Source organism: Neopsephotus bourkii, unplaced genomic scaffold (genome assembly GCF_033783945.1).
Source record: "Neopsephotus bourkii isolate Nb327-2 ecotype Australia unplaced genomic scaffold, CSIRO-AGI_Nbou_v1 NB_659, whole genome shotgun sequence".
In the NCBI taxonomy this organism is placed as follows: Eukaryota; Metazoa; Chordata; class Aves; order Psittaciformes; family Psittacidae; genus Neopsephotus; species Neopsephotus bourkii.
This window is the reverse complement of record NW_026901158.1, coordinates 1048690-1065824: the sequence shown is the minus strand read 5'-3', so window position 1 is coordinate 1065824 and position 17135 is coordinate 1048690. Positions and strand designations below refer to the sequence as shown.

The 17135-nt window shown below is 53.7% G+C and overlaps 2 protein-coding genes across 2 annotated transcripts in view; both read right to left on the bottom strand.

Moving 5' to 3' along the window:
• Positions 1 to 8340, bottom strand: part of AGPAT2 (1-acylglycerol-3-phosphate O-acyltransferase 2) — a 41619-nt gene extending 33279 nt beyond the window's left edge. Inside the window, exon 1 of the mRNA XM_061352399.1 lies at positions 8174 to 8340. The gene's annotated coding sequence lies outside the window, so the exon portion shown is untranslated. The remainder of the gene's footprint in view (positions 1 to 8173) is intronic.
• On the bottom strand, positions 217 to 6449 carry PPP1R26 (protein phosphatase 1 regulatory subunit 26). The gene has a single exon (XM_061352394.1). The coding sequence runs from the start codon at positions 6386 to 6388 to the stop codon at positions 2381 to 2383; it is 4008 nt and encodes a 1335-aa protein (XP_061208378.1). The 5' UTR covers positions 6389 to 6449; the 3' UTR covers positions 217 to 2380.
• Positions 8341 to 17135: the final 8795 nt, after the last annotated feature.

The following is a 17135-nucleotide window of genomic DNA, read 5'->3' as shown; positions in this document are numbered from 1 at the left end:
ACTGCAGGGGATTTCCCAAAACAGCCTCTTGCTACTCTGCATTTTGAAAGCAAAATCTTCATGTTTACAGATAAAATAAGGTGAGGCTTTACCATCAAACCAAGATGAACTGCAGCTCCGGGCACCAGTCAATCACACCTTCAGACTGCAGGCAGGGGGGAAAGGTAACGCAAACCCACTGCTCACTCGAGACGATGACACAAACCATAGGAGCACTCTGGTTTCTCGGGCCATGGTCAGAACCCCATTTATTCACCATTATAAACGTATCCATGTACACCATTTCCTATATACAAATCAAGTTTCTCGATTTAAAAAAGTGCTGCTTGAAATCAGGTTTTATTTAAAGCACAAGCTCACGGGAACTGCTTCTGACCCGGATCTGGTAGTGAGGAGTACCGAGAACACAGACACATCAGTGGGGCACCAGACACCACCTTGTGAGGCTCAGTGATTTACTGACAGCTCTGAGGAGGAGCATTCAGCTCAATTCACACAAACAGTACAGAATGTGTCCACCCCCCCGTTAATGCAGTTTAACCCTTTGAAAGCAAGGTACTCTGAAAACTTCTATTTTAAAATACCTATTTACCTATTGCAAACAAAGGCCCAAATCCTGCAACTGCACCAAGGCAGCCAAACCACGCCTGTGCAGAGGGGCTGCAGGCACAGGAGCCGAGGGAGAAACCACTTTTCCAAGGTATCCTACCCCAAAATGAGATCCTGGTGCTTTAAACAAACGGGTCACCAAGGCAAAGGCTACAAAAGGGTGGCCGGACAGTAGGAAATGTCAAATGACCACTAGAAACAGGTTTAAAACACGACTGCACAACAGGATAAACACACAAAGGCTGCTGTTCACTTCTCCACATGCCACGGTTACTTGTTCTACTCTACGCTACGCTGCAGTCTGCCACTGTTGTGCAAACGTGACCACACCAGGGGGGATCCTGGGTGGCTCTGGATCCCTTCCCGGCTGCTTTCGCTCCATTTTCCAACACCAAGGCCAGCCTCCAGGAAGACACAGACAGCAAGGGACAGTACGTTTGGCTGAGAGAACACCGGACAAAGAGAGCATCGGATCAGTTCACAGGGACAAGATGTGAGAACAAACTACTCAAAGGACTCCATGACACGCAAATGAGAAGAACCAGCCAAAGGCTCGAATTCCCACTTCTGGGATCTTTCAGTGAAGGCAGAGTGGGGGCACTTTTGTTTGGTGATGTGAACGTGCTACTTTAGTCCCGTATCAAGTCAGTACAAATAGAGAGTAGTGAAAAATTGCTTTATTCCTGCTGCTGGAAACGGAGGCAGAGAAAGAGCTACTGGTATGAAGGAACAGTGCTGGAAATATCCTTGGCGCTTACATCAGGGATGTCCTAGAGCAAACCCAGCTTTGTTCTATTGCACAAAAACTGTAAGTGAAAATCAGAGTCCACGGAGATGTAACAGTTCAGAAACCCCTTTGAACAAGGCAAGTAAGGGCACTCGATTCCAGAAGTTCACACAGGAAACCAAAATCCATCCCTGGGTAACTGCAGGGCAGCAAAGTGAGACTTGAGAACAAGGAGGAATTGTTTCAGCCTCACAGGCCCCACAGGGCATCAATGTAGTGAAATGCACTGAGATCCTGGTGTCAGCACAGACATGCTCCTCAGGCTGCATGGAATCATCCCCCGCTGACGGGAGACTGGGGGGGTTCAGAAGGTTCCTGCCTTCACCCAGGATGTGCAGACAGACCCATCCCCATCATTTACCTGAATCTGCGTTTGGATCTTCAAGGCTGGAGCCCCACACCTACATCTGCACTGGCTCTGCTGGAGCTGGGCTGAGGGAACTCACCCAACAGCCCCCGGGGCAGGGGAGAACCGGGACCCCGGCACAGGCCCGTGGCATGGGGGTGTCCTAAGGCAGCTCAAACGGGAATGGTGTCAGACAATGGGCTTCAGAGGCAGAGCACCAGGATCAAATGCTGTGTCCTCCTCCTCTGAGCAGATTGCCAAATGGAATCCGTGCACAGACAGGTTTCCTATTTATACATATGATTAGAGGCCTCATCATTTAAAGCGTGATGAGCCAATATCTTATCTACAGTGACTACAGCATCCTGCAGCAACGGCAGCCCTAAAAATCCTTATAAAAAATATTTCCTTAGAGCACTTTAAATAATTTACAAAATTCTACAAAAACGATGGATGTCTGTCCATGAGATCCCTGTTAACAGAAGCACTTTCACATTAGTGTGTGTAGGATATACAGGTGATACAGGTGTCTGTGATATACAGGTACCAGCCTCCCCCACTGTTTGCCAAGTCTCAAGTTTGAGCAAGGTAATTACCTCTGTTCTCTAGAAAGACTGTTACTGTAAAAAGAAGTGTACTTACAGATGTGAAACCTTTCCTTTAGTGAGGGAATCGGGCTGGATCCCTGCAGGGAGCTCAGGACCTTTTGCACCGGGTTTGTCTACACCTTCCTGCCCTTGGTCTGCTTCACAAGTGGTTTCCCTATTCTCCAGGACAGGTATTTTTCCTTCCAAACTGGAGCTGGATACCTGCATTTCTTCCTGCCTGTCGCTGTCCTGGCAGACAGCTTTTCCCTTCTCACTGCACATCTGTGTGCTGTTATTTGTACATGCTCCTCCACCGGTTTTATCCACTGCTACCACTGTCACATTTAGCTCCTGTGGTGGGCAACCTAAGCTTGGAGCTGGGCTCTTGTCCTGCTGGTTGTTCCCTCCCTTGCTGCACACATGTATACCCTGCTGAGATGCATCTCTACTGACTTTATCCGCTTGTACCACTGCCACGCTGTGCTCAGGGCATGGAGCATCTACATTTGGATCAGCCCAGCTGTCTTTGTGCATATCTCCTGCCTTGATCCACATCTGTGCGCTCCCAGCTTTGGATGCTCCTCTGCAACCCTTATCTACCTTCACTGCTGCCACGTTCTGCTCCTGCAAAGGGAGATTGGAATGTGAATCTGACTGCTCTGCTGAAGCACCAGCCCGCTCCGAGCCCCCTGCTTCCTCCCTGACAGGCACAGGAGCTGCCTCCAGTCTTCCACAGGTTTCTGCTACATGGGGACTTGACCCTTCCCCAGCGAGCTTCTGAGAACTGGATTCTTTCATTGCTGTTGGACTCTCCCCATTAAGCTCATCTTTGGGCGAGGGGGCTCCTCTTCCCTGGTTAAGCACATCTGCATCCTGGGAAGCTGCCTCTGTTCCTAATGCACTGCTCTGGGCGAGCAAGCTCTCTGCTTTCTGCCTTTTGCTCAGAAGCATGGATTTCTTCCTGTCCCGAGCACCCTTTAGCCCTGCAATAAATTTACTTGAGATTTTGAGGTGAAAGGTATTCTTTCTCTTGGACCTGGGCTTTGCAGTAACTACTTTTTGTACTTTACCACCTCTGTTTTTGCTGGTTTTAGGTGGAAGCGTTTTCTGCACGGGCTCTGGATTAGGGACATCCTTTTTACCTGCTGTGCTTCCAGATACCTCACCAGCAGCAGCACCTTTAACCCCCCCCAGTCCTTGCTTAGCTTTTGACTGACCAGTAGTATGAACATTCTGTGCTGAGGAAGCACATTTCCCACTGCCATGTAACATTGCACCTTTCCCTTCTGTCCCAAGAGAGTTCTTCAACTCCTCAGGGTGCTGAGACACCTCAGGCTTGTCACTCCGACCCAGCACAAGGTCAAGCTCACTTTCCACCAGCTGTGGCTTTGCTTTTCCTTTAGGAGCAGTTTGTTTGGTCACTCTCAATAGGTCCAGAGCTGCATCATCCTTCTGGAGCTCCGAGCTGCTTGCAGAGTCTTTAGCCTTTTCTGCCAAAAACTTCCTAATTTCTTGCTCAATGCTGTCATCGCTGTCCACTGAACTGCTGTCGTCAGCGCCCGACGGGGCTGTGAAAGTACACTGCCTATTTTTAGCTGCCTGCAGGTTATTCTGGCTTGTGACTGGTCTGGGCTTGGATCCTTTTCTAAGCTGTAGGTTAAAGTCCGAGTTCTTCCCGGTCTCTGGTTTTTCACTGGGAGGTTTGACACCTGTGTTGTCTTTCGTGGCTTTCCTGGGTTTGGAGAGGCAGCTCTTCAGCAGCACGGGATTTCTGCCCTGCTGGAGGCTGCTGAATCCATCGAGCAGCTGAGCTTCTGTCTCGCTGAACCTCACCCTCTTCTTGCACTGAGACTTCTGCTCCTTGGACTTCTTCTTTAACTTTCTTTTAGAGCGCAGAAGGTCCTTGATGGCACTGTCCAGGTCCTCATCACTATCCAGAGAACTGCTCTCATCATCCGAACCGTCCCTCTCGGGAGTCTGGATGGAGTTTTTCACAGGCTTTCTTGTGCTGCTCTGAACCTGCAGAAAAGGGTTTACAGAGTCCAAGGCCACACATTTGCCATCTGATCCAGACAGTTTGGGAGCCATCAGCTGCTGCTGCCTCGGCTCTTTGCTGCCAAGCCTTTGAGCATCACAGAGCTCTGTGGGGCTGCTCGGGGCACGTTCCTCTTGCAGCACAGCAAGTCTTGGATAGTTGCCTGGCTGGAAAAGTCCTGTCTCCACCTGCTCAGGTGGTTTTGATGCACCTTGTTTTGCTATTCTGCTTTCCCTTTTGAGTCTCTTTTTACGATTCAGCGATAGCTTCAGCGATTTGGGAAGAGGAGGCTCTAGGGTGCTGGCGAGGCTGTTCTGATCCGAAGGCAAAGGCATCTGGAGTGAGTGTGACAGGCTGGGAGGCTTCGTTCCAAGGTTTTCTGACTGTGCTTTCAGAGCCAAAAAAGCCCTGATCTCTTGCTCGATGCTATCATCACTGTCCACCAGGCTGCTGTCGCTGTCACAGCGCGAGGATGAGAGGAGCTGGGGAGAGAAGAAGGAGTCTGCAGCGAGTGATTTGCTGTCACTTCCCATTTGGGATGGCATGATTGTTTTGGAAATATCGAGGATAGCTTCCGCACACATGAGCTCTGCAGATGTGTCTGCTCTGCAAGAGGCCTGCAGCGTGAGCTCACAAGCAGCAATCTTGTTTTCTGGGAGTGCAAAATGTCTGGCTTTTTTCAGTGGTTTAAACAGCTTGTTAAAGTCATTGCTGGTGCTTTCGAGTTCTGCTGACTTGGAATCAGTTTCTTTTCTCTTCTTGCTTATAGGGCTTTTATGGATTTCTGGTGAGGCACTTGTTGTTGAGCTAATTGTTAGGCTTGCAGAGATGTCTGCCAGACCCTTTGTAGGAAGTTCCTCCCTCTGCAAAGGGACACAGTCTGTTGTGTGACCTGCCTCTCTCCTGATTTTCTCCAGCTGATAAAGCTGAATGGCTTCTTCGATGCCATCATCGCTGCTCGAGTCAGATGTGTGCACGCTCTCGCTGACAAGTGCTCCCCTGGTGTCCCAGTAATTAGCTCCACTCTCATCTTGCTCCACTGCCCAGGGCTGGCTGGCAGTGGCCATTTCCAGACAGGCTGGGTTCACCTGGCTGAAGTCACTTGGCTCTGGTTGGGTTTTAGACTGCAAACCCTTGGCCTGCATGCTGGGTGTCTGCAGCTTGGCACGGTGTCTCAAGAGCAGCGCGCTACAACCTTGCTTTATAGCACCACAGTTCGGTTTGTTTGTCGCTTCTTTGCTGCATTTTAGGGTAGATCTCACGTGGGAATCTTTCTTCTCCTCCCCAGGTACACATTTACTTATTTCTTGCTGCTTCTTCTCATTCAAGAACTGCACTATTTCAGCTTGTATGCTCTGTTCAAAGGAGTCGTCGCTACTGATGCTCTGAGGGGAAGCAGGCTGCAGCCTTTTCCCAATGCCCAGGTGGTCAGACAGGTACTCTTCAGAGAGCATCTCAGCTTTGAATTTCACAGGGAGAAGGTTACTCGCCACCTTGTTCTGTGAGAACTCTCTCTTAAACCTTTTGTCTCTGCTTATGTTTTCAGAACACTCTGCACCCCTCTGCAAGGACTGGTCACTCTGGCTTTTTGCTTTCAAGTACTCCTGAATGGCTTCCTCTATACCTCGGTCCACTGAGTCGTCGCTATCAGACTCAAGCAGGAGTCTTCCAAACCCCACACAGTCTTCCTCCTCGGTGTCATCAGAGTCAGCCGGGCTCCCCCACTGGGTGCACTGAGGATGCTTCTGCAGCAACACAGGGCTAGACGTGACTCTGTTACTGCTGCCCTTTTCTCCCTGTTGTTTCTTCTGCATAACACAATCATACTCATTGTTCATACCCAGGGCAGACTCTTGACTTTGCAGGTTGTTTATGATCATCTGAACTTTTGCACTTACAGAGGTTCTACTGACGTCTTCTTCAGGTTCAGGGTAGCAAACAGGGTATCTACAATTCCTCGCTGGGCCAAAGGACTCCCATTTTGTCTGAAGAGCTACCAAAGGAGAAGCATTCATCAGGAACATTCTAGCAGACAACAGCAGGTCCACGACAGAACAGTTTTTCAGACTTTCTCTTCCATCCTACAAAAAAAAAAAAAGAGGAAAATGGCTTTTATTACACATTTACCTTCTAAAAGTTCCATGTCATAATACTGGTAACATAAATCACCAGTTATTACCACTGCGGCTTATTGTGCCAGGTAATCATGGCATTTACTCAGCATCACTTCAGTGGGTAAATCAGTCACTGCTGCCATTGAAGGTAAGACAGAGCCCTCATCCTTTGTGGTTCTCAGTATCTTCTGGTGCAAGCAGGTGATTATCTTCACCTCCAGAAGCCTCCCTGTGCTTCCATGGAAGGTTGTGCTCTCTTTTCTGTACGTTCCTAAACAATCATCTGTTGCCAAGCTCCACACAGAACTGCTCTGATGGCACCTCAGTGTGATCCCCTCCTTCACTCACGGTTGTCTGAGTATTTTTGCAGTAAACTCCATGCAAGAAAGCACAAATTTAAGGGGATCTTTCCTTTGGAAGTGGGATTGGTGTGCGCGGAGTACCCTGCAAAACATTCCGCTCCTGTTTCCTTCGGCAAAACTGCCCTTCCCAAAGCACTCCCTCTGTGCAGAGCTCAGTGTTTCAGCTCTAAAGCAAAAGCAATGCTGCCCATACAGCTCAACAGGTTGGTATGAGGTGGGCTCGCTGGCAATCCAAGGTGGTGGGACACAAACCAGCTCTCACTCAAAGAGCAGAGCAACCACGTTAGCATCACGCCTGGACTCACACACAAGCCCCACGCAGCTTTTACCAGTTCTGGTGTGGCATCAAACACACACAGCTCAGGAACCTGGGGCAGTGCAAAGAGAAGGGAGCTCGTTTCCTCCTGAAACCCACTATACAGCAATGACTCTAAGCCACCAACCACTCCAGCCTCACTGCAGGATGAAAGCTTTTGGTAAGCACAAAGCTTTAGGAGTTTTTAAGAGCAGGATGAGGATCATGAGCACCTGTAAGCATCATGATCACAAACACCCCTCCTCACTGGCGGGTACCTGCAGCAACCCAGCACTGTCCTAACTTCCACCTTTCAGGCAGCTGAAGGTAGCTCAGACCGACTTCTGCTCTAGGATCCAGCACAGTGCTCCTGGTATCCATCCCTGGGTGAACCGGGAGGCACCTCCCGACACAGTGTGGCTCAGGCCTTACAAACACACACCGTTTTTAAAGGCCCCTCCAACACACTCACTGGGGCACGCATAAATTAGGGACATTTTTCATTGTAATAAGCACTGAGGATCAAAACGGCAGGAATGAGAACTGTGATGATACCGTACGTGAGCTCTCAGCTCCACTGAAAACCTCAAGACCCCTGCTCCTATTAACCTATTTGCACAGGGAAGGGGCAGGCGCCTTCGCTCCCCTGCACATGGGCTGCGGCTGCCCGGGGAGGATCACACGGAGCTGGGATGAGATCCCCCCCCCCCAAGCACCGCTTCAGGCCGGGGCCGAGGGGCACCCACCGCGGGGACCCGGAGGCACAGGCACGGGGGGGGCACCCACGGGGAGCGCACCCACAGCGGGGGCGCGGGGACACGCGGGGACGCGCACCCGGGGGTGTCCGAGGGGGCTCCCGGTCGCGGTGTACGCGAGGCCGCTGCCCGCGGCCAGCCGGGCCCTGCCCGCGCCGCCATGGCTGCCCCTTCCCGCCTTCCACCGCCCTCGGCCGGCCTCGCCGGGCCCGGACCTGGGCCTCGGCCTCACCGGAGCCCCTCCGTGCGGCTCCGCTCCGCTCCGCCCGCCCCCGGCGCTCACCTGCTGCTGCCGCTGCCGCCGCGGGGGGAGGCCGAGGGGCGGATCGCGGTGGTGGTGGCGGTGCCCGGGCCGGGCTCCCCGCTCCACCGAGCTCCGGCTCCGGCGCGGCCGCTGCCCGCCGCTCTGGTGCAGGGGCGGGCGGCGCTTCCTTCCCTGCCCCCGGGGAGCGGGAGGCATGCGCCGCAGGGCGCCGCCGGGGAGGCGGGAGCGACCGCCCGGGCCTCGGCGGCCGCCGGCTCTGCCCGCGGGAGCGGCGGGGCGGGGAGGGGCCGGGCCGGGGCACAAAGGCAGGCGCGGCCGCAGCGCCGCAGGCCGGGAGCCGGCGCGGAGGGGAGGGAGGCCGGGCCCCGGTTAACGGCGGACAGTGGGAGGTCCGGCGGGGGCAAGGAGCGGCTGCGGCCATTGGCAGCCCTGGGGCCGGGGTTGGGGCCCAAAGGCGGCTTTGTCCGGGCAGCGGCTGGGCCAGCTCCCAACCGAGCGCTCGCACCGCTTGCTTCGGAGACAGGAGCCGAGTACAGGACGCGGGAGGAGCGGAGTGGATGCAGTGGGGCTGCCAGAGAGGAAAGCACCGCAGAACGCAGCACAAACTGCTCCAAACTCAGAGTGTGGGGATGCAAAACTAGAAGTGAGGTTGAGAGTGCCGGTTCCTCTGGTTTGGTGCTTTGGCTGCTGGAGTTAACGGTGTTTGAGCTTTCGTGTGCAGAAGCAGCACGGTTTTAGCGCTCTGTTTCTAAGCTGTGTTGCTGGTGAGCAGGCTTTCCCCACGGATGCCCTGCCCGCCCTGTCCTGTGCTCCCAGCGCTGAGCCAAGCTCCGGAATCCTTCCAGGACACCCGTTCCAAGCTGCTTGTTCATGAAAACAGAGCGAGCCCAGCTCCCCCTTTGGGAATCCGCACAAGCTTTGCCATCCCGAACCGAGGAGGTGTCTCCCAAGGAACAAGGGATGGGATGGGAGGAACCGGCCTCAAACTGCACCAGGGCAGGTTTAGATGGAGCTGAGGAACAATTCCTGCCCCAGAGGGTGCTCAGGCATTGGAACAGGCTGCCCAGGGCTGGGCTGCAGGCACCGGCCCTGCAAGGGTTCACACAGCGTGGGGACGAGACCTCAGTGCCATGGGTAGTGGTGGCCGTGGCAGTGCTGGGAACGGTTGGACTGGATGAGCTTAAAGGGCTTTTCCAACCCGGCTGATTCTGTTATACCAGTGTCCAGCAAACACGAACCTGATGCTTTAACCCGAAGTGCTGCCTGTTTCCCCTTTCCCAGTGCATTTTTCCCCCCATTGTGCTTAAACACCTGTGATGCTGCAGAGGAAACCACATCTTTTGGCTGTTTGTTTCCAAAATCACAGGGGAAATGCTTGGGCTAGGAGATACCACGAGAACAGCAGTTGGGAACAGTGAGTTTAATGGGTTCCAGGCTGAAAACAGGGTGACAGCTCGTGGCAGTGCAGACATGGGACAGTGCACGAGAATGCTGGGGATGTCAGAATCAGGCCCATTTGCCTTAATAGCCGTTCTCACATCCAATTACTCATCCTTGCTGTCACTTTGCATTCACAGCTCCAGACACTTGACCGATGCTGCTGGTTCCGCCGCAGCTTTGGCAGCGCATCCCAGCACCACAGACACTGGGGTTAACTCAGGACTCGGAGGGCAGTGTCCTGGTGCAGGGTTGGACGCTGGTGAGAATTTAGCCAGGCTCTGGGGTGGATCTGTTCTGTCCTTACGCAAAGGGAAGGTGCTGCTGGAAGGGCTGGACTGAACCTGCCCTGTCCCTGCTGTTGATGCCAGACGCCAAGGGCTGAGGTTTTGTGCTCATGCTGTGGCAGCGCATTGCACAATGTGGGGCTGACACATGCTGAGTGCTGCAGAACGGATTTCATAGAATCATAGAATCATAGAATAGTTAGGGTTGGACAGGACCTTAAGATCATCCAGTTCCAACCCCCCTGCCATGGGCAGGGACACCTCGCTCTAAACCATGCCACCCAAGGCCTCGTCCAACCTGGCCTTGAACACTGCCAGGGATGGAGCACTCACAACCTCCCTGGGCAACCCATTCCACTGCCTCACCACCCTAACAGCAAAGATTTTCCTCCTTATATTTCCACTTGATTTTACCCCGGAGATGCTTGTTTTGGGGAGCACCTGTATTTTCATACCCTTTGTGCCCTTTCCCTGTTTCCAGCCTCATCTTCTAAAGTGTTCTTCCCCCTCAGGAGTCCTTCACCTACCAAACCAGGTCTGGTCCTGGGAATGGGCCAGGACCATGTCTCAAACCACCAGACACAGTTACAGACTCATATTTATCTCCTGCTCTTACAATAGATAAAACGGAGCCGATAAGACACTGGCCTGTGTGTTCTTGTGCCTGGGATATGTAACAGGCGTTTATGTTCTGAAGTGGCTCCCTTGAACAAGGCTGCTGAAAACAGCACAGCCAGCACCCGTGTGCAGAAGGAAACAATGAACTTGCTTTTCCTTAGCTGCAGAGCTGCAGCCCTGAGGTGAGGCAACTTTGCTCCTGTCACCCTATTGCTCCTCTGCCATGCCAGAGGAAAGAAAGGGCTCTTGTGTTCATGTATCCTCTTGGGCCAAGTCGATTTCCATGTGAAAGTGCTTGTAAAATCGAAGTCAAAGCTGTGGCCAGAAGCCTGATAAATGCTTTTGTGCCCATGGAATTGCTTGGGAGGAGGGGCTGGCTGCTGCTGGGTTGCTCTGTGCTTGCCCAGGGCATTGCTTGGCATGTTCTGGCTCTGCAGAGCAAGTTACCTCCCTGCGCACCCTTTAGCTTGAAAGAAGAGCAGAGCCTCTCCTCGAGGTCCCATTAGGGAGGATTTGTCTTCCTGATCCATGATCTTTGTGGAAATGAGAGCAGTGGTCCCTGTGTCCCCGCTGGATGGATGACACAGTCAGGAGCACTAATTGGACCCCTTGTTAGGATGACCGGAATGGCAGGGAGACATTCATGTGCTTGGGATGAAACATCTTCCTCGACCTCAGGATCTGCTCATCCTATTTGCAGCTTATTGCAGGGGGTAGGAGCAGGCGCTCATTAGAGGTGGCTCTGGGTACATCAGAGGCAGAAGCTGCTCTGGGTTATCAGAGGCTGGAAGCAGAGCTCAGGTGATGGCTCTTTTATTGGACAAGATTAAAACCAAATAGTAAGAACAAAAAGGCTCACCTCTCAGATCTTGTTGTCAGGTAACCTGCGGCTTCGTGACCAATTAGTTCCTACATGGAGCTGTGTTACAGCACCAGGCATCCCTGCTGCACTGCCGTTCCATTGGGAATATGAATCATACCTGGCACTGGGTGAGGGTGCAGATGGGTCTAGAACACAAGGGAAGTTAATAGCCCCAGGTCCTGCAAGCCCTTTCCTCTGCTGGTGGCAGTTCTGCATTCCCCAAGCACATCTTTGAGTTTTGGGGCAAAACCAGTCCACAGAAGTGAAATCCTGCTGTGGCCATTGAGGTTTTGAGGAAAAAGCAGTGGAGAAAGGGGGTGGATGGGATCCAGTCTGAACCTGGAGCTCAGTCAGTATCTGGCGTCCATATAAAGAAGTGGTGTCAGCATTGGCTTTGAAAGAAACAAAGTGCATTTCTTAGCTCTGGTTCAGAACAGGGCTTAGGGGAGGCTTGAGCACTTGGTTCCCTCTTGCTCGTGCTATGAGCTGCAGCAGGGCTCTGTGAGCTCCAGGTCACAGCAGTGGCCCTGCTCCATGTCCTCCTGCCCCTTCGGCTCCTCCAGCCTGTTCGCAGGCGGCAGTTAGATGGAGTACAAGTGGATCGTGCAGTAACATGGTAAATTGAAGAGCTTAGTTGTTATTTAATAAATGCCAAGGAGACTCATGAGGCCTCGAAGTTGTAATAGAAAAATCTAATTTAGAAAACTAGAAAGAGGGATGGCTGTGAAAGCTGCCAGCAAACAGGGCTGGGCGCTGAATGGTTCTGTTATCCCTCGGCGTGGAGCAGAGATGGTGTGAGCTTCCCTGCAGTGCATGGATGCTCCCTGGGGAAGCAGCATCTGGGGCAGGGAGCCCCAAGGGCAGCTCTTAGTGGAGCTCGGTGCTGGGAAGCTCTGCTGTGTCTTGCCTTAGAAGACTCTGTTGTAAATCACCTTTGGAAGCTGGATTTGCTTAAGAAAAGAGACCCACCGGCTCCGTGAAGCACATCAAGTGAAAGGTACAGCCCAGAGCATGGATACAGAACACATTTGACTGCTTTGACTCAAATCTGACGCACTTCCCATTCCTTATTGACCGTTAAGCAAAACTGAAGGTCTCTGGGGCACAACGGATGGCTTTTGGATGCCCCTTTTCGGTAGGAAATCCCATTGTATCTGGCATAAGAATACAACTGGAGAAATACAATTTAGAGCCAGCAGGTTTCATTGCAGCCCCGACCTTTCCTTGCTACATATGGCAGAGACCTCCAAAATTTCCAAGGAAATGATGGCACCTCTCCCATATTCTGTACCTAGAACCTCGTTAAAATGTACATAAATTGTATGAAAACTTCAGTCGTTTCATACAGCTCATTCCTTTCTGTGCTCAATTAGATTTGTTTTTCATGTTTTCATGTGCTGTATGGGATCTTAAAGGTTTCCTTCCCTCAACTCTCCCTTCCCGTCCACCTCCATGGGCTCTGCTTCGAAGCAATTCCCACCAGGACATTTCCAGCTGGATTCCGTTCTTGTCACAATTCTGCTTGTGCCCATTAGGTGTCAGGCTCTTATCGGCACAGTCTGCAGTGTCTGGGGCTTCGAAGAGAAGCGAGGAGTACGAGAAGGCAGGAGCTGGTGTGGCTTGTCAAGGATGCTCACCTATGGGCAGGCTATGACTACCCAGGAAGGGAGACTGGGTGATGTGATGTCCACTCGGCCACCCAATGGGGACTTTCTGGTGGCCTTGGGCAGGCTTTTCCAGCTGTGGTTCCTGAAGAGACATTGCCAGCTCGTCCTGGGGATGCAGCACTCACAGGCTCCTTCATTGCTGCTCCCCCGGCTCCTCTGCTGAGCAGTCCCAGCACAGCCATGGGCTTGTCCATCTGCAGCCATCACATCCTGCATTTACAGAGAACCTTTCCTGACCGGCTCCTTGCTCAGGAGCATCCATCCCTGCAGTCACCCATGAGGCAGAGGACCACTGGGTGACTTCTATGGAGCAGTTCCTGACTCCCAGCAGGCCCTTCCCGAGCGCTGTCCCAGCCCCTGTTAGCTGTAAGCTCGTGTTTCAAAAGGCATCTTCAGATGGAGGAGGGCTTTCCAGATCCCCTTCATGGAGTTCTCTGTTTTTAGCATCCCGTCGAGTCTGTTGGCTGCAAAGAAGTGAAACCTCTGTGGGAAGCTCACAGCAGGGCAGCTGGCGATGCTCAGGGTCTGACTGGAGCGTGGCATGAAGGGAACCACTTGTCCACAAGAGGGTTGAGTCCCCATTGCCACCCCAGGGCACTGCCTGCCCGGTCACCCTGGTGGGCAATGGGGAGGGCAGGGACCAGAGCGCACAGCAAGGATCAGTCATCGGTGCCTTTGCAATTGCAGGGTGCACTCTGCATAAACAGGCTCAGATTAAGGATCTGTAACAACCGTAGTTTGGTTCCGTGGTCAAAATGCTCCCTGAAATGAGTTCTGGATCAAACCAAAGATCGCCACTGTTCTGAATTTCACCAGGCTGAAAGGAGATGCTGGGCCAGAGCCCCTTTGACTTGGGTTCTCCAGCAGATCACCATCAGCAGGGCAGCCATTGAGAACAATAGCCTCCCTGGGTGCAGGGACCTGCCAGGGGGGTTCCAGGCTGATTGAAGCTGCATTTGGCAAACATGCTGATTGTTACTTGGAGCATTTCCTTACCCTCATCCTCATCTCACTCTCCCTGCATCCCAAAGCCACCTCCCTGTGCTCCAGCCAAGAGATGGAGGGCAGGAGCCCCAACCACCTTTGCTTTGTGCTGGCTGCACACACTCCATGGTCACTCTTAGCTTTACCTGGGGCTTTTAAAGCCATGGCATATGTCCAGTGGTGGTAATTCTGGACTAGGTGCAATGTCAGATTCACCCTCCTGTGGTGCAGAGCTGTCACGGATGGAGGAGCATTGACTGGGCTCCACAAATGTCTTCAGTGCAACAGATCCATAAATCAGCTTTGGAAACAGAGGAGGAGATCAAATCCCATCCTTCTGTTAAGCGAGCAGGAAAACATGGCATTTAGAGAGGCACTTTCTCCTGGATGCAGCTTGTGCTGCTGGCATTAATGGAAAGCCCTTCTGAAGTGTTTCCTCATCCTGATCTTGAGGATTTGACCCTCGGCCAGGCATCCCTGCCTGCATCCAGCTTGGCTGTGGCTCAGGAGCCCCATGGGCATGGAAGGGAAGGAGCGGAGGCAGCATGGGGCTGTGCATGCAGCGTGGGATGGGGAAGCCGGAGCAGCTTGCAGACTACATGCTGCAGACCAGGAGGAAGGAACGGGCTGCGAGGAGCTCGTGGGAGGAGGAGGAGAAAACTGGGATGTCAGCAAAGGAAGCAGATTGGGAGCTGGGATGTGTTAGTGGTTGTGTTTGGGATGTGACCAACGTTGCCTTGTGACTTGCACCATCTGCAGGGGCCCGAGGGGTACAAAAAACCCCAACAAATCCATGGGAATGGGGCTCCTACACCCCCCTGTGCTGTAGGCAAAGCCCTCCCTGTGTGCAAGGTCCTGGGAGGGTGCACGTGTGTCTTGTGGGGTGTTTCCAGCACAGCCAGCCCCATGGCATGCAGCCCCCTTCCCTCCGGATACCTGTGGGTATGGTTCTGATGGCTTGGTCCCTGAATCCCTCCAGCACAAGGGAAGAGCTGTTGTCAGCAGGAACCTGCTGCACTTGGAGCCCTGGGCAGCAGCTTGGCCTCAGTGCCCTGCGGGAATGGAGCTGGGAGCACAGCAGGGAGCCGGGCTGGAGGAAGGGGGGCTCTTCATCACCTTCCTCACCCCCTCACATCTCCACCGTGCTCATTCGGGAGTGTCACTGGCACATCTGTTCAGAGACACAAGTAATCCGGGTCCAGCTGAGCAGCGAAATTGCTGTCAGAGCTGTTGATTCCGGGCTCGGGGATGTGCGGTCAGCCTGGCTGCAGGCCGGGCAGTTCGTATTTCTGCCCTCCCCTCTCCCTTGCCCTGGTCCTTGCAGCCAGCAGCGATCATTCACATGTAAAGCAGGCAGGGCCGGCATCTTTGAATTCCATTCCCCCTGTTCCCATTCTGTGGGAAAGATGGGCCATTTGGGCTTCTTCCTGAGGCCCTGGTACCGCTCACAGGTGTCTCAGTGAAGGATTTGCATCTCGCTCATGACCAGGCTCCTCATCCTTTTTTCTACAGCCCCTCTGCCTGCCTGCATTTGGGCTCTGCTCGTTTCTCCTCTAGATGGTGCAGCTGCCATTGGACACTAACGAGGCACCAAGATGCCACCAGACCCCGGCCCCTGCAGCAGAACGTGGGGTGCAGCCACCCCTGGGGCTGCCCCAGCTCCCCACAACCCCTTCCAGGTCTGTCTCACCGTCAGGACGGGTGCTGTGGGGAGCAGCCCTGCACACATCACCCACCTGAAGGGCTGTGCCAGGTACCTGTGGAGCATCATCACCCTGCCAGGCACGGGGCTGCGTGGAACCGAGGGGATGACACATCCATCTCCTGCTATTCCTGGCATCCCTTCCTTGGCAGAGCACAGCGGAAGGTGGAGGAGAGGGAACAGATCATGGGGGTGATCCCGTGCCTTGTGGCAACGGGGGTGTTTCCGTTCATGCTGGGTACGGAGGAGCTGCAATTCCATCATAGCCTTTTGTTGGAAACCCTGCTCTGGTGCCATCCCCTGACTCACCTCCGGGCCGGGAGGGATGCGGCTGCCAGACCCGCAGGGCTGGGCAGGAGAATGGCTCCTGTGAGGGCAGCTCCAGCCTGGTACAGGTGGAACAGCACCGGCCCAACAGCAGCTTCAGCCTCTGCACCCATCCGATGGCAGCAAGAGGGACACACACACACACACAGATGCTCTTCTCCTCCAGGGCCACCACTGCATCACCTGGCTGCAGCAGGGCATTTATGGCTTAGGGGTGGCATCAGGGCAGCAGGAGCTCAGCTGGGTTGGCTGGTCCTGCAGAGCAGGTTGGGTTTGGGACAGTTCTCCCCGCGAACCTCCCCGTTTGTTTAGGCTAAACCCAACTAAACCCAAATGATTCAAGTGCAACAACAGGAGAGTTTTCAGCATAAAGGAAGATTCCTGCTATTGAGCTCTGCTGGCAAGCTTTAGAGCCTGTATTTTAAATAAATGTTATGGGTGCATTTAAAACCACACCATATGTTCTCCTGTGGATCTCTCTGCAGCGTGGCTCCTGGCTCAATCCCCTCATCCCTATGCCGGGAGTGCTTCGCCATGCTGCCCATGCTGCTGGAGCAGAGCCCCAGCTCCTCACACACGTGAGGGACCCCCAGTGCCTGCAGCATGGGCACCGGTGTGCTGTGCTATGAACACGGGCTTCAAGTTAACCTCTCTTTAAAGGCCGGGAGTGTTCTTTGACGAGGAGCTGGTGAACTTGCCATGGACCTGCCCTGCATCCCTGCCACCATTCCCGCTGCTCTGCCAGCTGCAGCATCCCCTTGGCCTTGCATTTGCTGCCTGCAGCGCGGTCAGGGCTCGTGCTTCCAGCGGGAGGGATGAGCAGAGGGAATGCAAAGCCTGGAGCTGCAGCAGGATTTGGGATCTCTTAGTTCCCCCCGGCCGCTGTAGGTGGCACTCGGGCCCCGCCGCCCGCCCGGCTGCCAGCGAGCTGTGCTGTGTGTGGTTAGAGGAGGGGATGAGCGCTGGCTTTACAGCTCCTTCTCCCTTCCTAGACCCCGCTCGGGCTGAAAGGGAACTTCTCATTACGAACATTTCTGACACCTTGTTGAGGAGGGGCAGGAATAAACCCCTCGGGATGCTGAGGCCGGAGCGGGGC